This window comes from Cinclus cinclus, chromosome 2 (assembly GCF_963662255.1).
Source record: "Cinclus cinclus chromosome 2, bCinCin1.1, whole genome shotgun sequence".
NCBI lineage: Eukaryota > Metazoa > Chordata > Aves > Passeriformes > Cinclidae > Cinclus > Cinclus cinclus.
Genome location: NC_085047.1, coordinates 94,820,131 through 94,842,492, shown reverse-complemented (window position 1 = coordinate 94,842,492; position 22,362 = coordinate 94,820,131). Strand labels below are relative to the sequence as shown.

The window sequence follows — 22,362 nt, the reverse complement described above, 5'->3', positions numbered from 1 at the left end:
ACAGTGGATTGAAGAGAGAAAGACTAAGTGAGACACAGTAAGTCTAGTTTGCAAAGTGTACCCTTTCTCACTATAGAAGTAAGCAGCAATGTCTTGCCGAACAAATTTTTGTTAGTCTGGATACAAAGTAATCTTTGTTAAATATAATTATAGAGAAACTGCCAGAATACCACAAAAACAAACGTCCTTCATCTGCCTCATATGCAAAAAGCTTGTCAGGTACTACAGAGATGGATACTGAATGATGTAAAATGCTAAAACACATTAACCATCAAGATTGAGCTTCTTCACACAGTACTATTCAAACGTTTCACAAAATTATTTTGTAGCTTACCTTTGTGACCAGAGTAGCTTCTGTATTTCATGCTTTAAAATTGCATATTCAATGTTATCAATTAGCACTTACCTGTATTTCAGCTTTTATCTTGAAAATTCAGAACAATGAATATTTTGCAGCAGCTTGAAGGGAACAGTTTATTCTTTTTTTGCATTGTAATTTGTCTTCAGAAAATTTATAAGGAATTTCAGATGCATATGCAGTAGTCATAAAATAGTAATCATAAAATAAAATTTTAAATATTATCTTTTTTGTAGCATCTATTTATGTGTTTTCCAAAATACTAAATTGTCTGTTTCACAATCATCAAAAGAGGAAACACAAGTCATGATTTTACAGCACAAATACGCATCTTAAAAAAGAACATGAGCTTCTCCCAAGATTTTTGGGTAGTTAGTAAACACACATTTCTTGTACATTTCTTGACTGAAATTAAGGAAGTAGTTACTGTGGCAGTAATAAATTTGATTTCCTAGTGCAGCTAGGAGACCTCAAGCTACATTGGCCTTAATTCACAGTTTTCCTTGTGCTTGAATAAAAATTGAGTAAAACTGTCAGCTGCTTCATTTGCATAGTTGCCTAAATCAGTATGATTAAGTCACATGATGGATACAGCTTTTTAAATTTGGGAGAGGGGGAAATGCTTTATTTTAAAAGGTGACAGAGCTTTGCTGTTATTTTTAATTCTATAGTCCTGATCTAGGTAGCTGCTAGATGGCAGTAGTGTAAAGCAGCACTGTATGTAAAAAAATTCAGTATGCTTGATTTGGAAAATAAGAGTTTATATTTTTAGATAAATTCATGATAAAAATTAAAGACGTATTCTTTACACTGAGGAAGGTAGTTTCAAGAACCTTGAGGCACATTGGATGAAAAGTGTGCCTAACACTTCTGACAGTTTAGCTGGAGTAATTTGGCCTTCGCCATACTAAACTGCATTCTTAGTTTAAAGCCTTAACTTGACTGTACAGCTCCTTTTCCTTTATCTTAACTATTTCAGTGAACAAGACTAAGGCTTAAACAAATCAACCAACCAAAAAATAAAATCCCAAAAGTTCTCTTTACGATATTTCCAAGAATCATAGAATATGCTGAGATGGAAGGGACTTATCAGAATCATCAAATCCAGCTCCTGGCCTGGCCCAGGACATCCCCAGGAGTCATACCCTGTGCCTGAGAGCATTTTCCAAGCATTTTTTGGACTTTCTCAGACTTGGTGCTGTGATCACTCCCCTGTGGAGTCTGTTCCAGTGCTCAACCATCCTCTGGGTGAAGAATCTTTTCCTGATACCCAAACTAAACCTCCCCTGAGTCAGCTTCATGACGTTTCTTTGAGTCCTCTCACTGGTCACAAGAGCAAAGAGATCAGTGCCTGCCCTTCTGCTTCTGCTTGTGACGATGTTGAAGACCAGGTTTCCCCTCAGTCTCCTCCAGTCTGAACAGACCAAGTGTGCTCAGCCCCTCATAAGGCTGCCCCTCCAGACCCTTCACCATCTTCATTGCCCTCCTTGGGCCACTCTAGTAGCTTAATGTCTTTTTTGTGTTGTGGTGCCCAAAAGTGCACACAGGGTTCAAGGAGAGACCGCATCAGCACAGAGTAGGGCAGAACAATCATCTTCCCTGCATCATCAGAAAAAAAGCTGAATTAGAAAATTTGTGTTGCTTCTAAAGGTGATTGTTGTTCATCTTAATGCATTTGTTCAGGAATGTGTTACCAGTTTGACTGGAGAAAATTCTTCCTCTCACAAGTGAACAGGTTGTTTTGGTGCAAGTTAGAAATCATGTGTGGTGACCATTTGTGACTGTATTATTTGTCATATTTTACTAGAACTTCTTTTAAAATGTGATGCAGTTTTCTTTCTTACTCTGTGCTGTGATTTCAGTTTCTCTTGAATTGACAAGCACATTTTCAAAGTTTCATCTTCTGACTTACTGCTGGGGAAGGGTAATTTATTCAAAATAAGAGCACAGTTTTAATTTTTTTCTGAATTACACATTTAAACCTAAGTCAAGGGAGTGAGGCCACCCAAATTCTATATGGGCATTTTTACAAAGAAAAGTTCAGATTTCTGGAAAAAAATATTTCAGAATGTTCTTCTTTTCAAATGTAATTTGGTCTTTGTAAACATAACAGCTTAGCTTTAATTTTTGTTTCTTGTCTATAGAATTTGAGCTTCAGTTAGTTAGCAGTATAACAGTTTTCTTCTGACCTTACCATAGAAAGCAATGACTAAAAATTACTTTAAAATATGTCACAAAATTATCTCATACTTGTTTAATTACACCTTGTAAATATTTTAAAAAATTAAAAATACAGAATGTTTACCTTTTAATGAATAGTGTGGAAGTGATGACAGGTTAGATTTCAATACTATTTGAAAAACTTTACTTAGGTTATAAAACAAGTTTTCATGTATGTGCAACTGTTTACTGATTTACACTACTACTTCTTTAAAGACTCCCTCTTTCCTTCTTTTTTTTTTCTAAATGAAACTTTGTTTTGCTGAAAAAAGCCATCAAGCTTGTCTTCTGCTGAGCCTCTCAGGAGTCCATGAACTCCCCGGGTCTGCAGCTTACAGAGTGAAAAACACTGTTAATAATTCAAAACTATGTATAATCTAATGGGTAGAGTACCACCACAGCACCTGCTGAGAAACTCAGTGCAAAGGTATTTTCTGAGATAGGAAATTCCTTAATTTGCATACGTCTCTTTTCAGGAGAATTGGAGAACATTATCAAAGCAGGCTGTTTAGATCTTGTAGAGGCCTTTATTTCTCTGTTTCTTTGTGCAGTAAATACATAGGCATATGTTGGGTACTTCTTATGTATGTGTGTTTGGTTTTTCCTATTACTGTTATTTCAGTTCCACTTTGATCTGCTTTTGTTGTTTGTTTTGTGGTTTTTTTCTTTCTTTTACAACCAGAACATGGACTCTGTGTGGCACTCCTGAGTACCTTGCACCTGAAGTTATACAAAGTAAAGGCCATGGAAGAGCTGTGGATTGGTGGGCCCTAGGGATTCTTATATTTGAGATGTTGTCAGGGTAAGTGATAATTACATATAATAGATGATATCACAGCAGTATTATGTAATACAGAATTATTTGCTAGTTCTGTTTATAATATTTGGATTAGCAAATTTGGGCTAAATTTATTATTGATATACCAGTTTAATTTCTGCCTTTGAAGAAAGGAATTGGGAAGCTTTACAAAAGAACATATATCACTGTTTTTGTGGGAATGTTTTAGGGTTTCGAGTTTGCTGGTTTTATTTCTTGTTTTCAGTTTGGGTTGTCTATTTGGTTTGGGTTTGTATTTTTGGGGGGGGGGTTGGTTTTTTTTTTTGTTTGTTTGTTTTTTGTTTTGTATTCTTTTGGTTTTTTACTTAAGACTTTTTTAACAGCTTTTTTTTCCTTTTATGGTCTGGAAAGTCATGTTTTGCCAAAGTCTGGATTTGTATTCACAAGGCCCTTTATATTTAAAGGGTAAAGAACAGGACTGCTTTTGTATTTAATTTCCAGTGTAGGGAAATCCTAGTTACAGTGAGAGCTTTAGTCTGTAAAAATGCACTGTTGCAAGTAGAAATACTTTGATTGATACCCTTAGTATTACAACTGAACCCTGGTTTTCTTTAAACCAGAGGAAGAACAGGCAAAAGTTTTATAGGTCTGTTTGAAATCAGTTTGCTCAAGTTCTGCTTTTGGTGTTTTGGAATTTGTTTGATAAGCAATGTTTTCTGAAGATAACAAATTTAAACTGAAGAAACAGTTTTGGGCTTTAATATAAATAATTTTTCATGACTTGTTAATATTAGATAAAAGTAATGATTTAGATAGAATGTGAAAGTGTGCTTATGTGCTAAACAAGGCTTCTGCGTGGTTTTCCTTTTACTTTTTTTTTGTCTTGGTTATGTTGTTTGAGGGAACTTCTAAAAAAGATGTGGATTTTTGAAAGCAGTTGCCGTTGCCGTGGTGGGTTCTATAGGACAAACGCAGATGAAAGCAAGGCTTTCATAACTTCTGAAGAAACGTCTATTTCAGCAGTTTGATTTCATAGTTCTTGGAGCTTCTGCCTGGTACTTGACTCAGTGCACTTTATGCTTTTTTGGTTCCCAGCTGTGTCAGGTGCCCTGTGTGGCCTTTCCTTATAAATCTGCAGCCTTGTAGAATGACCAGAACAGCGTCCTTGCTTGGATTTATTCATCCTTTGCTCTGTGCAGTACTGGTATTTCAAAGTGACTTTGGTCACTCTGCCAGTGTTTGGACAAGCTCGCAAGTTTGCCTGAGCAAGTAGTTCCCCTGATGGATGGGTGGTCACTTCTGAGCTCTAATACATTGCATATGCAGCTGTGAAGTTCACCCAGTAGCAATATAACTTTACCCAGCACAGCATTGCTACCTACTGCTTGCTTTCTTAGGGTCTTGGAGGCTTGCCTATACATAGATTTTTAATCTCACAGCAATTTGTAGACAGATAAGTAATAAAAATATATAATAGTTGCTGGCTGACTCAGGCTTGGCTGATTGGTCTAATATGAAATTGTTGCTTATGTAGGCTGATCTATACAGAGCCCAGGCTTCACCGTTCTTCCATTGCTTCCTGTAAGGTGAGCAGCCCAAGTGGGTCAAAAGAGTCCTTCTCAGAGAGATGAAAGATTCTCAGAAAGAAAAAAGAGATTACCAGCAAGCTTATTGCCACTAATCTTAGTTCTAGACAGCAGGAAGACTGTAGGTAAAAGTGTCTGGGCTGTAATATGAGCACAGGTGCTGCAGTCACCCATCTGAGATTTACCTTCCTGCCACAGATTTCAGTGGGACCACTCTCTGTTAGGTCTGTGTGGTCGCATTCTAAGTGGATATTGGGCCTTTTTTATTTGCATGCCTTACAGAGATGTTGATAGGATTCTCTCCACTAGACCACTAATAGAAACATGGTTTACAGAGTTAGCATACTTGCTACAGGTGGCAGTCAAGCGAGATATTTGGAGTCATTAAGATCTCAAGACTGCAGGGTGCTGAAGTATGACTGCTGTATATTCTACTGAAATATGACTGGTATATATTAATTTTAAAAGGGAGCAGCTGCTGTTGTTTCTATGTAGGATCTTCTGTGTCATGACACTGTCTGGCTCAAGGGGTGAGACCTGGATTTGAGGGTGGGGGGATAGGAGGGAGGTGGCTTAATATGAGCACTTTGGCTTTTAGAGACTTTTAGCCAATATATATAGCTTACACTTTCCTAAAAGTCCAGTGGAGTTTTATATAGGCTTATTGACAGAGCAGCTGTCTGCTGTGTGTGATTTTCTAAGGTGTTTTTTTTACTACAGTACTTGTATAGACATGTTCTTCATAATGATTGAATGCTGCTTTAGATAGGGAATCATTCCAGCACTAAAAAATAAAACACAGCAGCATTCAGTCATTTCTCAGAGCTGGAATAGGGACTCCGTACAAGCTTATTTGTTTGGGGAGTTTGCATTTTGAGTTTGTTTGTTTGTTTGTTTGTTTGTTTCTTTTTTTGGGGGGGGGGTTGTTTTCTTATGATTTTTTTAGGGGATTAAAAGGGGGCGGGGTTATGGTTTGCATGTGTTTCGATGGGAAGGTTGTCACAATGAATGTATGCTTTTAGCATTTTATCAACTTCTTGCTATTCTTGGCCATAATGTTTTGAAACACTTTTCCTCAGCAGCTCAGGATCTGGCTGGGTATTCACTATCAAGGCTTTTATTACAGAAACAGTCCAAGTTAACTAGTCCTAGTCAAAGAAGATTTAAGAAATCTGAAAATACTTCGGAGGTGAACAAAGCCTGACTTGAAGATTAAGTTATTGTCTGCAAATAAATTAATGGAAGACATTTGATAGTTATTTCCTGAAGTTAGTCTCTCTGAAGCCCAAAAGCGATTGAAAATAATTGGTAGGTGTGTGTGTAAGGAAATGGCCTCTCTAAAAACAAACAAACAAACCCACACCTTCCTGTTCTACAGGGTCTTATTTCCCTAACTTAATCTCTGGAGGCCCATGGAATTCTTCTGCACAAACTAGGTTTAAGGCAAAGTTCTGTTTAGGTTTAACATAGCAAGATACAGAAAGGGGATGGAACAGGGAGAAGCAAGGGTGAGAAGAATTCTTAACAGATGAATAACACCAAGTTCATAGAGTTAATCTAAGCAAGCTAAACAGATTGTCAATACAAGAGTTGGAACATCTGTTTGTTTTGGGTAAATGAGTTCTGTTACAATTTAATGTAGAGAAAAATATTCTTATTATTTAACATTAGATATGTTAGGTCATAATTGTGCTGTAACCAGATATGCAGCTAGTATGAATTTTGTGTATTAATGTGGGCTTTGTGTTTTTTATGTTTACCTTGGTTGTCATATGTGATGTGCTGGTCTGCCATTTTAGGTAGGTTAATGGTTCCTGTCTGCAGTTTCATATTCTCAGACCTGTGTGTTTTCCCTTGAGGTTTTACAACTTCTACTCTTCAGACTGTTTTTGAAACTTATATCCATGCCATTGTTATGCTTCAGTTAGCAAAAGGAATGGTTTGCAGCTGTTCTCCTGTTTACAGGGATGATATTTTTCGTAGCTTCTTTTCAGTTGGTGGAAAGGCAGCTGTTTGTATTTGTACTGTGGTGTGAAGTAAGTCTGAAACTCAAGGGAATTTTTCTTGATTTATTAGGTAGCTTCCAGTACAGTACTTACGTTGTTTTGTCTAAAATCTGTGCTATGTTGAAGGCTGGCATTTACAAAAAGCATCAAAATCAAGTTACTTGGTTTGTCCATGAGAAAGCTGCAACCTTTCAAAGCTGTTGTCATTTTGCATAGAGTTCAAATGTCACCTTCAGCAGAATTGCCATAAAATTACTATATAGCAACTGTGGTTTAATTTTTTCTCAAGAACTCTAGACATAGTAATTTTGGATTTTCAAAGTGGGAATACATATTTCAATTGTGTAAATATGAAAAAAATTATATGTACTTCTATTCTTGATTTCACAACTCAGTAATGCACAGTCATCTGCTTACTGCAGCTCTCAGATTTGTAATACATAGTTACAAAATATTCTAATTGCTTTATGCATTTATAGATTCTAATAGTTAATAAATAGAAAATTGAGTTTGTCAACTTGCTGTGGAGAATGTGAATGATATTTATGTTGCTTGACTAAAAAAGAAACTTGATATGATAGTCTTTCCTGTGTGGGGGAAACCTGTGCATGTTTAATAGCAGTCATGTTTTCCTTGTTCTTTAGTGTCAAAGCAGGAATTTTTAATAGCACGAGTATTATTCCTGAGATTCTTCCACTTTCCAGTTAGTTGGGAAAGTACTCTCTAATAAAGAAAGTACTCCAGCTTTCTGAACAGCAACAGAAATGTCCTTTAGTCTTTCCCTAACTAGATCATTTAGTCACACTTTTCAGTGCTTTGAATTATAATTTTTTTTTACCATAAGACCACAGACACCTTTATTTAATTATTCTGTGGAATTTGATTGTTACCATGGCCGAAATACACAGTATTTCAAAGGGAGTGCTAATCCACTTGTTCATCAGCTGAATAATGAACAAATGAATACTTCTGAAAACATAATAATGTATAGCATTTGTTGAAGAATAAGCTAGTTTGACTACTATAAAATTTAAAAAAGAGCCTGGAGAAATGTTCTTTTCATCCTTGTTTTTGTGCTATCACTGATTTCCAAAGCCACAAGCACTGTATTTGTGCGTGTATGCACACAGTTATCTGAGAAAGTAATTATGAAATGTTAGGAAGATGTGAAAATATTTTAATTAAACTGTAATAGTGGTTGGATGTTAATAACACGGTGAACACTCAAAACCTGTGGGTTTTTTTTTTTTTTAATTCTGTATGGATTTTGAGGCAGAAGAATAATAAGTGGGTTGCTTTGGTCATGTTATAGAGGCAAAGCAGGACTGAGATTATTGAATGAGTTCCTCCATTCCCTTAGAAATGTTTCCTGTGGTAACTTTTAAGAACATGACTGACACTCAGAAAGCAGTTGGCACTTGGCCTCAGCTGGCTGTGCTGATGCACCTCTTGCAGGAATTGGGGATGTTCTGTACTAGAAAAGGAAGCTCAGCAGAAAACTTTCAATTTATACTGTAGCTGTACAACAAGAAGTATTCTTTCTGCTAGCTCATAACTTCTTGAAGAACTTCATAGAAAACATAAATGTAGAATTTTAATTACGTGTTAATTTACTATTCATCATGAGGAAGATTGTGGACTGGAAACTTTATCTGTCCTACACAGAAAGGCAACTGCACTTGGAGGGCTGTGAACAGTCTGACTGTTCCAGAAACCTTATCTAGCAAAACATGTACTTGAATTCACGATGTACAACATAACTGAACAAATAACAGAACTGGATAATGTATTCTTGTGAAGGTGTTTTAGCACTTTAGACATAAACTGGTAAATAAGGATGTGCCTGCAGTTACAGACAAGATCAGAAATGGTAATGCTCTTTTGGAGAGTATATCCCTGGGTTTTAAAGATAAAGGCAAAGCATTTTTTACTTTTAACACTGAAAATCTGTCTCATAAATTGTATTTTTACTGCAATTATGTAGTATTTTATATTTTCATATTCTATTGTTCTATTTAAATTTTAATTCTGAATTCAGTGTGTTGCATACAAAAATGTTTTCTTTTTTACAATGGCAGCCTTAAATTATTCTTCAAGATAGTATTTGATTGGTAGTGTCCTACCAAAAAAAAACTAAACAATAGAAACAATTATTTCTGAGGGGAATTGCTATAGCATAATATTGCTTATAAGATTTTTAGAACTTCTTTTTCTAACATCTGAAAATTTTCTGTATTAAAATAGGTTTCCTCCATTTTTTGATGATAATCCCTTTGGTATATATCAGAAGATTCTTGCTGGCAAAATAGATTTCCCAAGGCATTTGGATTTATATGTAAAGTAAGTCAATGATTCCCAACACTGTCTTTTTTAAATAGCTCCCTGAGTACTGTTTCTAAAAAGTCTCTTTAGAAGACCTGATTTCAGATTCTGATTTTCTGAAATACCATGTTGGAAAATATTTTATATTATGTTTACACTTTCAGTCCAAATAAACAGCTAGATTTGGTAGACTTCAAGGTGGTGATACAGATGTAAGATAATATCTGACTCTCTTTTCTGTGTATTATGGGATATTAAATGCTTTTCTACCTTGTGCAAGCCCTATTGGCTTGTACTGTAAGAAGATCAAGAGGAGAAATATAAGCAGATAATCTGAGTAAAAATTAGGAGAGCAGGAAGAGAACACTAAACTGTTTCTGTCTATAGATACATACCACTTAAATCACTCTCAGCATAATTACTTGAGATAACTCTGGTACATCAGAAGTTCTGGTGTAAAATCAAATTTATGATAGCAGGGGCCCAGTTCAATATGCAGGATTACATACACATGTATTGTGGGTTTAATTGTCAGTATTCAGCAATTGTTGAAGGTATATGGCCGATAAAATAAGGGTTTTTTCCAATTTAAAAATTCCATAACTGAATAATTTTTAGTAAACATTGAAACCAGAGGAAATGCAATTATAAACGTGAGGTTCTCTTAGAACCCTACATAGTTGAATGAATGAGTGAGGAAGTGAAGACAGGTAGTTATTCCAGTGTTCATCACTGGTAGTGTTTTGATGGTGACCGCTCATTGTCACAACTGGGTAAACAGATACAAGCAGAACTAATAATTTGAGAAAGATTTTTGGTTGTTGTTTATTTGTTTGTTTTTTTAAGCCTCCACTGACTCATGGGGTGCACTGAATGAAGCATGTCTGCATCCCCTTAGGCTGACTAGTGTCTCATATTTTTGTTTCTTTGTAACACTTTTCCCTTAGTAGCTCCACAGTTTCCAGTTTAATGTATTCTCATTGTCTGGTCTTCCTAATCCAATTGGTCTTGGAATGAAAATTGGTTCTCTCTTGTAGTATTCTGTGCACTGAACTAAAATATTGTGATCAGAAGGTAGAACACTTCAAATTAGGTTATCATCACTAACAACCCATCCAATATAGTGAAAGCAGTTAGCGACTAATCAGGCTGCCCCTGAGCCTCCTTTTATCCAGGCTAAACAGTGCCAGCTCCCTCACACTTGTAGGACTTACAGCTCCTTATAGGACTCACCCTCCAGACCTGCACGAGCTCCATTGGCCTTCTCTGGGCACACTCAGGCATCTCAGTGTCTTTCTTGAAGTGAGTGGCCCAGAACTGGATACAGGGACACTAGGTGTGGGCTCACCACTGTCAAGTAGAGGGGGACAATCACTGTTCTGTCCTGCTGGCCACACTTGTTTCTGTGGCTTCACTTATTTTCTGCAGTGAGTTGTGAGCACAGTGTCTTGGATGTCAGCCCCTTTTCCTTCTTTTAAACCACAATATACAGAACTGGTTAGTCTGTGAACATCTCTGCATCTTAACCATCTAACCCATCTGTTTTCTCTCTCTTCTTCCAATAAGTCAGTATTTCAGCCAGATAGCAGGCTGGCTTGTGTCCTGTCACATCCAGACTGTCTGAGGTGTTAGTGCTATACGGTGTTTTAACTCTCCATTCTGAGGCAGCAAAACTATTTCCCTTTCTGAATGGTGAGAATGCTTCTCTCCCTAGGGATGTGTACTACCTTGAGTTTATGGGCACTGACATTTTTTACTCACCCGCATCACCCTCCTGTACTTTTTACTTTCTGAATTTGTACCACTTCTGCTTTCCCTCCTTCCCTCCTGCTGCATGGATGTCACTCTTACTGCTTTTGGAAAACTCCAAACAAAATGTCACTGTTACAGGATTTTTGGTCTGGAGAATTCATGTGGAATTTGATTCTCCAGATACATACACCAGCATATCTATTGAATTAATGTTAACATATTTTTAAAATGATTTTTTAGAACCAATGTAATAAAGAACTACTAAACCATCTATTATTTGTTTCAATATTTCGCTGGTCCAATGCAGCAAATACCATCTTTAGTGACAACACTGTATCACCAAGAAAGCTTACCCTTAACTGTTTTATGAATTTTTGAAGCAAGCCAAGGTTGTCCATGAAAGGTTTTCTGGTTTTGTAGGAATTGGAGTGTGTCTTAGGCCATAAACTCTGTGAATCTCTTTTTGGGTTTCTGAATTTCTTTTCAATCCTACTTCTGTTTTAAGTGTGCTTCTAGTCATCCCTGTAGCCTCTTCCATAAGGAATGGCCTTCTTTGTGAAGTAGAAAGGGATATTTCTACAAAGGTGACTTTGTAAAAGGAGTTGGTCACATGATTTGATCTAATTCAAATATTGATTGTCTGGAATAATCATGAGAGTTGTAAAATTTGCTTTCTACATGGACTTTTTAATTAGTATATCTGATAATTTAATTTTTTTCCGAGTTGAATTTAAAAATTGTATTCCTGCCAAATGCAACAGCTTTTTAAACAGTTTCTAGCCCATTCAGTTCTTTGTGCATGCACATGATTTCTTGGATAGGTGACACAGTGCTCTTTTTGGAAAGGATAGTAAACATTACAGGTAGGGATGGAGAGAGGCAGGTATGCCATTGTTATGATTGTTATCAATTGTTATGTTTGTGTTCTTTTGTGTAAATAAAATTGTCTTCTTGTTAAAAATAAGTTTCATATTGTTAAAATTTGGAACTAGCCATACTCTTTAATCTCCAGCATTCCATGCTGTATGCCATCTCTCAGGAGTACTTGTGATTATTGAAATAAGGATAGGTAAACTTTTGTTCTTTCTTGTTGTTGGTGCTTTATGCAACTAGTCCAGAATGCCATTTTCCTAAATTTGAATAGCAGAATAATCTTTGAGATAAAATGTAACTGCTTATAGAAGTAAGAAGCCATATTTTTCTTTCAACTCATAAGTATTCAAGCTAATTACATAAATTATGACACTTTTGGTTTATGTCATAGTTGTTTAAGGCTTAATATTTAAAATACTTTGCTATAAAAATGAAAGAGTTTTATGTCTCCAAACTTCTTTTAATCTTTTAAAATGTTGATTTAGCTTTATGTAGAACTGTTCAGTGAACCAGTATCTCGGTGAGGCTTTTTGCTTTCAATGAAGTTATAGATGTTATTAAACAGATGACTAGCTCTTCCGTGTTTTCCCTGGATATTTAGCATAAAGATGAGGGTGCAGCTTTACCTGCTTTTTTAATATATATTAGTAGCGAATTCTGACAAACAGATTGGAGATCCATTTTGAATTTTGAATGCCCAGCAAAATACAAAAAACAAAATGGTGCTGCTTGGCAAGGGGCAGGGGAGGAGAGAGAGTTTTTTTCCTTTGTTTCTTGGAAGAATCTAAAAGAAATCTGCAGTAATTCTGTTAGATTCTTTTTTATTGTTTACTCTTAAATATCCTAATATATGAGGAAATGAATGGGTCAAAGGGAAGCATGTCTGTATTCTGTAACACTTGACAGTCAAATATAAATTGCTTCTGTTTAACAGAGAGCATATTTTCTTTACTTCAGAGACCTTATTAAGAAGCTGCTTGTGGTTGACAGAACAAGACGACTAGGAAATATGAAGGTCAGTATAAAATCTTTAGTGTAACATAGCACATGGTTGAAAGAATTCTGTAGGAAAGATACAGACCAGCTCTTCATAGAGTTTCTGTTTTTATAAGCATGAAACAGATACATTTTCCCATACATTACTTGGGTTATGCAATCCTAAGTGCAAAATTTAACCTTTGTATTTCTGGTTTTTTGAAAATCATTCTCCTATTTAGATTAATGCTACTCTTCATGATGGTTTCCCTCTCTCCTCACCACCGCCACCACCCTTTCATTACTGTTAAAACCTAGATTACACCAGAAACATATTAAGTCCTGTAGTACAGGGTGCCTGCTCATTTGATCCTTTTTTTGTGGAGGTGTTAATCCCAGAAGGAGCACTAATCAAATTTGTCAATCAAAGTCTAAAAATTATGTTTAATTTTAATAATTTAGGAGTATAAGGATTGTTGTAGTGCTAGGATACCTGGTCATTGTCTTGGTAGGGCTATTTAAGCACAGTCAAATACTTTTCCACCAGGAAGAAATATTTACCCTAATCTGAACAGATATGTGAAGGCAGTAGATACTGAAATTAGCTTGTATAATACTTCATTTCTTCAGAAACATCTAAAAATTTATTTTTGTGGGCAAGGGATATTGGAGGTTTGTTTTTTGGCCCAAAGCACATTGAATGGTAAACATAGGTGAAAAAGGTAAAAGGTGCACAATCATCCACGGTTTTCTTAACATACTGATATAAGTATAAATGCTGTAACGAGATGTCTGATGTTTTCTTTTGGAACCTTTTTTATGGCACAGATTTAGACTGGTAAGAAAAAACAAGAAGTATTTTTTTTTTATCCTTCAGAATCCTCTACAGTGGTTTTCAGGAGGATTTTTTAAGATCAAAATTTTTCAACTCATTTACCAGTGAAAACTTTTATATCTTTGGACAGTTTTGAAGGGTAACAAGAACAAAAGCAAATCTTGACTTAATTCAAACATGGGCTTTGGTAAATGTGTTGGACTGGGTTTTGTGTTGTTTTGGGAGGTTTTTTTTGTATGTGTTTGGTTAGGTTTATTTTGGTGTTTTCCTTACAGTTGACTATTAAATCAAAAACAGTTCTAATTAAAAGCATATTTTGGGGTGGGAGCACTAGCACTTCTGTCTGATCTTTTTCCATGATCGTACTTGGTTTAAAAAGATGTAAATCCCACTGAATGCTTCCTGGTGAAACATTCAGTTAGGTCTGCTTTTGAGGGAGCTGGGTGATGCTGTTGTCCTTGATGCCTCATTGGATATGAGCATGGAGAGTCCCAGTTCACATAAATCTGAAGAAACCCAAACGTGTGATAATGCTTCATTTTGTGGAGCTGTACATGGTATAATCTCGAGTGCTGTGCTGTGATCAGGCCTGAAACAGAGAACCAGATGTTTTCCCCCAGTGCTTAATGCCTTGAGAACAAGTCTGTGCTTGAAACAAGCTTAATAATGAAAAAAGAGACATTTTTGTTTCTTACGTACATAAATAAAATGGACACCCCAGAGAGAATAATCATTACAAGGCAAATACACCTTTAACTGCATATCTAAAATGAAAACAAATGTTTTAATACATTTACTTTCATAACAGTACTGAAAACCTCTTGCTATCATTAAATATCTATAATATTTGAAAAAACTATGTGCTTCCCAAACATTATTTTTATTTAAAATATCATCAACCCTCACTTATTTTCTTTTATAGTGCAAGAATTAGAAAGTATATCTGAATAAAAGGCTTCCTCTAAAATGTTGGAGAAAACAAAAGTAAATAGGACTGTAGTGAATGGTTTTGTGGGTACTTTAAAGCCTGTTCTTGATCTCCATTGTGTCAGAAGAATGCTAGAAAAAGCCCAAACAAACCCCAAATCAAAAATAGTTGGGTTTTATTGCTGGAACTCACGACCTGCTAGGGAATTAACACTATGAATTTACTCTTTAGAATCTTTGAATGATTATCACCTGAGAAAAAGAAAAAAGGATAGGCTTCTTTGATATCCCAGTCCTTGTAATGAAATACATGGTTCAGCATACATGTAGCTTAAAAATATAGTTATTTTGATTTCTTTCCTTAAAGAATGGAGCAGATGATGTGAAGAGACATCGATGGTTCAGGTCTATAGACTGGGATGCTGTACCTCAGAGGAGACTAAAGGTACATTCTGCAAATACTGTATAGGACATCACAAGGAGAAAGCATTGTTCATTTAAGCTGATCTGTTGAAGGTTTGTTGGCTGTTGCATCTGTGTGTTTGTATGTGTATAACCACGTTGATATGCACACTTAGTGATTAAGTGCATATTGGCATTTTTGCAATGCAGAGTTAATTGTATGAATATCTGTTTGCATTTTTGTCTACATACGAACTGTCAAAAAAAAAATAAATCCCTGCTTTAGTTATGCTGAAGCTGATTAGTTAATATCAAATTTAGTTTTCAGGTTTTGTAAGTCATTACTTGTTCTAAGTGGTATTTTACTTGGTGAGGTGGAGGGGGATTGATAATTTGTTGTTTTGAATTTTTTTTTTTCCTTATCCTTACATATATGGAAGTATTTTGCTCCGGGCTTTATATTTTTGTGCCAAGTTCAATTCTGGTAAATGTTTTAATAAAATGTAAAGCACATGGGAGTAGGAGGAATAGGGAAGGTGGAAGAGAAGGATTTATGAATGCAATTCTAACATACTTTTTACTAGCATTGAATTCTAGTATTATATGATGGTACATGTTTGCCAAAGCTGTCAACTGCAAAATGGTTTTAAAGTCCTTTGGAAGTAAAACTGCCTTCTTTCTTTCCTTCTTTAGAGTTTTCTAACCTGTACAATTCCTTACAGCAGTGTTCTTTGCATTAGTGTCTTGACTTAAATTCTAGGTAGATACCCTTGAGTTCTTGGGGGAGAGGGAAGAAAAAGCAAAAAAAAACCCAAACAAAAGAGACAATTTTAAAATGTTCATTATGTTTTCTTGTAAACAGTATCTAATACAAAGTTGTAGGTGACTTTTCTCTTTAAGAAAAATAAGTTTACAGTGTTTCAAATGTGTGGGTTTGTTTTATTTTTAATCATTATTGCACCCAGTTGATGTTTTATATATAAATGTATATATGTGTATGTGTTATAATAAATTCTATTTACTGAAACCTGCAAAGAACACAAACAGGAAGATAATCTGTTTTATAAGTATATAAACTCTGAAGTGTATGACAACCAAAGAAATAAAAAACAAATAAAATTAAAAATTATTGTTAGATTGTACAATCAAATGTCTCAGGTCTAAATATCCTTTGTGTGGCCTTTTCATGAAAAAGATTAATGAAAAAAGAGTCACCATAGCATTCAGATTATTATGAATACAAAACTTGTTTCTTAATCATTGTGATTAAGATGGTTAATGGTTAAATTAGGCTCTTGGAAGATGAGATGGTGCTTAATTAAATTTAAGACGAGGGATGTGAAGTGGATCAGAATTTTACTTGGTTATTTCTCGAGGCAGCTATGTTCTTCAGAGTTTGTTTTCACGATTTCATATGGATGAAGAGATTGAAAATATGAAATGATGCACACAATGCTCCATTTTCCCTGTAGAAAACATTAATTTGTCTATTGTATAAATGATGCATTTATTCATGGTCCTAATAAGGTCCTAAATATCAATATCATATTAACAGTAGCAATGGCTGAAAGAGAGAAAATAATTTCATTAATCATGCTTTCTCCCTTTTGTTTTGTTTTTTCTTTCTGTGTGTTACTTCACAAAACTGGGGTTTTTTTTGCCAAAATGATTACAGAGAGGAGGGATACCAGACACTGCTCACAGTGGAGCAGACAGTTTTCAGGGGCAGAGCAGATTCTGCACATTTTCCTCAGCATCTGGGCAGTATTACTGTGACTGCCACAGAATCTACAGAATTAAGACTCTGCTTTTGGCTGAAGGTTAGAAGTACTAACTTACAGGGCCCCATCTTTCCCAATGAAAACCTACTGATCATGACATCATTTTGAGAAGCCCAAAGGATAAGATAAGATCTCATGAGCTAGTGGAAGCCAGACTTTTATCTTTATGAGGAAATGCAGAATAGCATTTTGCCATACTTTATAGCTCTGTCTGTGGTATAATTTTGAGCCAGTGCAGGGATCATCCATAAGGTTTTTTTAATTCTAAAGTGTTCTGTTGGACTCAGCATGATAGTTAAGCTGTCACTTGCTGAGAAGATAGGGAGATTAATGTCCCTTGAGAGAGGAAAAGATATTTTCTCTTCATTAACACCTGCAATTAATGAAACGTTCCTGAAAGGATCTTTATCTTATAGTCTGTGGCCAGAAGCACGGAGTATTCTCAGTGTTAGATTTAAGACAAGTTAAAACTACAGGTGCTGTGAAGCTGATGAGCAATACTAGAAATTGAAGGGATCCTCTGTGAAAGCAAATAAAAAACTGATACTTCTCTTGGCACTTTCAAGTTTCATAAAAACAATCCATTTGAATTAAGCTGCTTTTATAGCCATCCTTATGAAATGATTTACGGTGAAGCAATTTCTTTACCTGCTTGAATTTATTACTAGGTTAGGAAAAACCACAGTTGGCTGACAGAAGTTAGTAATTTCAACCTCTTTAAAAGCAGTCAATCTGATTGAAAGCAGTGAAGAGGAGGCTTTTTTTCCTTCAATATGGTAGCAGTTTCCCATGCTGCTATGGAGATTCTTAATTGAAAAGAAGCTAGTGCTCAATAAAATAGGTATCTATATTTAGTATATTAACAGTCTAAGTGTGTTTTAACCATATTATTTAAATGTACAATTGACAAAGTGTGGGAATATGTTTGAGATACTGCAAGCTCCTCTCTCACGCCATTTGTTAGAGAAGAGCTGAGCTGTAAATCTGTACACCAGTTTAATAGATCTTTTACAGATCAGTATGATGGCAAGGAGCTCATTGAGGAAACTACTAACATTTTTGTTGTGCTTCTTCTGACTAGCCTCCCATAGTGCCCAAAGTATCCAATGATGGGGATACTTCCAATTTTGAAGCTTATCCTGAAGATGACTGGAACAAGACACCTCCGGTACCTCCTAAAGATCTAGAAATTTTCAAGAATTTCTGAGTGTAACATCTACACTGGACAAGGTATGTACAAATGTCAAGAGTGACCTTGAAAACGTTGCAGATCTCTTGAGTGAGAACCACATGCAGAAATTACATTTTTCTGATTCATAATGGGTTGAAGTTACAAAAATCACTTACCTCACAGGACTTGGTTTTCTACAGTGATGAAGGTTTATTTGCATACAGATATTTAAGTGCTTCTGTCCTTAATTTTTTTAAAATAGCGTGTTGAATCAATTGAGATACTTCTTTTTTACAGATAAGGAAATATGATAGTTCTTAACTATAAGGTTTTATTACTAAGAATGCAGACTCTAGAGGTTTAAGAGTCAGATTAATTCTGTACCCTGGATCTTCTCTCTTACAGATACGATAGGTTGATACTTGTTCCTGAGTTCAAATAGTCCACCTTGTGCTTTGTGCTTTGATTTTTTTTTTTTTTGTTTTGTTTTGTTTTGTTTTAGAAACGGGAAGGAAATTGAAGTGCTGAGAGCAAGTCTGAAGAATATGAAGTTCAAATATAAAGGAAGATTTTCTTTGTGGCTAAGAATGATACTGCATTCAGATATGTGTATTCGTATATAATGTCATAAAAGATGGAGGCAGGAATAATTTTTTGCTGTAAACATTTGACTTTAGTTTAGTAAATTGTAATAATGATAGTCTGCTCTGAAGCAGACTAACTAAAATGATATTTTAGGATTATTTTTCTTAACTTATGGTTGAATTAAGTTTCCTGCTATTCCAGATCCTTTTTGCATAGTTAACTCATAGACTTAATTTTATAAGTTTATACTAAACTTGTGTAATTAAAAGCACAAATTAGTATATATGTATATAATGAATACAGTACAACTAAAGCACAGGAATTGTGCAAAGATGTAAATTTTTGTACTTTGCAGAGTCTATGATTTTTATTTTTCAAATAATGTTTTTCAAGAAGTTCTTTAGGAATAAAAGTCTTAAAAAAGGATAAATGAGTTTTTCATCATCTTATATACATTTTATAATTCTTTGTAAAAAACAAAAGTAATTAAGTTTTAAAAAGATTTGTACCTAAAATTTCCAATGCCTCACACTTACAACCATAGTACTTGAAAGCAGAAAAACAATGGCATGTTTTATTGTTGTTTAAGATGCATCTTAATGCCTAATTTATAAAGCTCTGTTACAATTATGTCTCTTTGAAAACCAGAATTTTGACTGATGATACACTGTCTGAAATGAGATTCCTCATACGAAAACTCGCTGTAAACATGCAACTCAGTCCATCCTGATAAAAGGGCTTTAACTGGCTCTGACAGGAGTTGTTCCCTTGCAAGCTTGTTGTCTTCTCCAAATGTAAAGCATGAGCCATACAGACCTTTTTCATTAGTGAAATTGTTGTTGAATGCTGAACACTTCAGAATATCAGAGGGAAGACTGAATATATAGTACAGCCTTACATTTCTGCTCCTCTGTTTTTGAAAATGTCTTAGTCCCTGCTGCCAGCAATTTCATACGTACAGAGTTCAAACCTTAGATGCACAGTCTCTTTTTTCATCCTGTGCCGACATCTTTCCAGCAGCTTGAGCACACTGTGTATTGGAAGTATTTGCAATATTGCTTAATTTTAAGCAGCACTAAATATCAGTATGTGCACATGTATGTATCTATATATGAATGCACAGAAACATGAAGGTAGATTGAATACTAGGCAGATTCTCTTTTTAGGTTTTTTTTTCATGTTACATGTTATGATACTTTTGTTAATATAAGGGAGTTGATTTTGAAGTGCTTCAATTACAAAAAAGCAATTACATTCTTTAGGATGTTGTGGGTTTCGATAACTTCTAGTGAAATTGTCATATTTAGACCAATTTTTCTCAGAGCACATCTGCTGTCTGGAGTTCTACTACTATGACTTATGGCTCTACATAATACTGTTTAATTAGATCATACAGTTTTTCACAAAAACTACTCTCCACATTTTTTGATCTGAAAGTGATAAGAAGTGTAGGCTGAAGATTTATTCTTCTAAACTAAATACTGAATGCCTTTAGTAGCATTCTAGTAATTGCTACTGAAATTACCGTATTTATGATTTTATGGCAGATTAGTTACTGGAGTTTCCTCATGGAAAAGTGATCTCATTTTTTTTTTTTGTTTAAACAGTACAGAAGTGCTATTGAGAACCTCTAACTTCTAGGGTAGATTATTTCTTCATAAAGCAAGTCTTACTTAAATAGATTGTGTAACTCTTTGCAAAAATGCACAATGTGTAACAAAATTAGGATATTTCACAATGATAATTCTGGAATATAACAAAGCTGTCTTGATGTTATGCAAACAGAACAATCCATAGGAAATTACAGTTGTAATATACACAGCTTACTTTGTGTAAGGGGGAGAAAACAGTTTAGGAGTTTTCTTAATGTGCAAGCTTATGGTATTTTATGGACTCTGAATACTACATCAGTTTCTTTTTGAAAATTTGCATACTGAAACAAGAAGGTGTGCTAAATACAGGATTTTTCTTCAAATTCAAAGCTGCTCTGTGTTTAAATCTTCAGATCTGAAGAAAAGGAGTTGAATTTGAGTAATTTGCCACAGTGGCGGGTAGAAGTTTCGAATGTTTGAACAGCAGGAGATAGTGGATTTTTTTTCGTGAATCTTATCCATTGCTGGCAGTGGATGCACTGACACTCATTGTGGTGGAGACTAAGGAAATGAATGCAATGTTATTAATATTGATAATCCCTTGACTTTACATTATTTCTGAGCCATGTGTACATACACCAAACTGCTGACCTCATCAGCATGCTTTCTAGTACAAAACTGCTTTCAGTTTAATTAAAATACTGAACTAAAAAATAAAACCAAATCATTTTTGAAGCATTATTTTAAGTGATGAACTTAATGTGGTGTTACTACCTGGCTGTTTTATCTATTTGCACAAGTGAGTCTGCTTTAAGTCTTAACTGGGGCTTCATGGCCCACTAATGTAGTTCTGAGTGCTCATGCAGGTAAACACTGCACTAAGAATTCTGGATTTATGGATATTTTTAAGAAGACTAGAAGATTTTTTTTTTATATATTCAAGTAGGGTGTTCTCTGAAGTTCATTTTAATTTGATTCCTTCTGTTAATGTGTACTTTTACATATAGTGTGTTGCATAAGGACTGTTGTCTTGCAAGAGAGCCCATAGGCCTTTGGTATTCTACGTCAGTGAACAAGAACATTAAACATTAAAAAAAAAACCTTTATTTTTGAGTTTTATATACATATATATATATTTGCCCAATTGCCCAATCTGAGGTTTTAAGTGATAAACATTAATTGTAAACTCAATTGCCTTGTAACCAAATTATATAAATGCTTCATGATTTCAATGAAGAACATGCTGTAGATTTTCCTGTAAATGAGCTTGATCAATGAATATGCGTGCTACTGAGCTTTAACTAATGTGATCTTCCACTGTAGACAGTCATTGTTATCGATCAAATATAGGTACTAAACTATGTTTAAATGAATAAACAGGGATTTTACAGTTTTGAAAGCAATGAAGATACGGCTGTTCTTCAGCCCATCTGCTTGCCATTCAGAAGAGTTGTGATGCAGTGCTTCCTATGCTATAGAGTAATTTTTCAGCTTTCAATGACTGTAGCATGATTCCTTTTTGTACTGTACTGTGTACAGACTTCCCATGTTTTGCACTTTTCTATGGCAAACCTTGACTGCTTTATAAATACTCTGTTGTGTAGTAAGTAGTGACAGTAGTAGCAGGCATTTGTGTGCTGCATAATCAGTTTGGACTGCTCGACTTGCGAGGTTCACCTGGGGTAACGTTGCGTGTTGCTGGTTGCTTGTTGTAGCTCATGTGTAAGTAATGTTCAAAATTACAAAGTCAGCCCTCATTGCACAATGAAAAATCACTGTGATCTGTACATAAACCCTAGTAAAACTTTATTGCTGTTTAATTTAATGTAATATCTGTCAAATCTGGATTCATTTAATAAACCTTTATAACTTTTCAAATGTTTAAACCTAGTTTGCTTCCATTTATGGTGGGAGGAGATTGGGGTTCTTCATCTGAGAAAATGGTGAAGGGTTGACAAGAGGAGTAGGTAAACAACTGTTCCTTCTTTTCACATTTGAAGTCTTTTCAGAGTAAGACATAAGTGTTGGGACAGATGTCAGATGATGTTGAAGAAGGACCATAAAGTACATTATCAAAACCATGTCCGGTAGTGCACCAATAATCAAAAGTGTTAACTTGGACTTCTCATTAAACTTTGATTATATGACCCTAATTGCTTTGGCATTTTCACAACTTAATGACCTGAACACTGTCCAGAA

The 22,362-nt window shown here is 35.1% G+C and overlaps 1 protein-coding gene across 2 annotated transcripts in view; it reads left to right on the top strand.

The window, feature by feature from the left end:
* Nucleotides 1–22,008, top strand: part of PRKX (protein kinase cAMP-dependent X-linked catalytic subunit) — a 55,338-nt gene extending 33,330 nt beyond the window's left edge. The window contains exons 4-9 of one of the 2 annotated variants that reach the window (XM_062488003.1): nt 3,261–3,380; nt 9,193–9,288; nt 12,853–12,910; nt 15,000–15,077; nt 17,897–18,045; nt 18,489–22,008. In XM_062488003.1, the coding sequence (XP_062343987.1) occupies nt 3,261–3,380; nt 9,193–9,288; nt 12,853–12,910; nt 15,000–15,077; nt 17,897–18,022 (478 nt within the window). In that variant the 3' untranslated portion in view covers nt 18,023–18,045; nt 18,489–22,008. The remainder of the gene's footprint in view (nt 1–3,260; nt 3,381–9,192; nt 9,289–12,852; nt 12,911–14,999; nt 15,078–17,896; nt 18,046–18,488) is intronic. The other variant, XM_062488004.1, reaches the window with a different exon arrangement.
* Nucleotides 22,009–22,362: the final 354 nt, after the last annotated feature.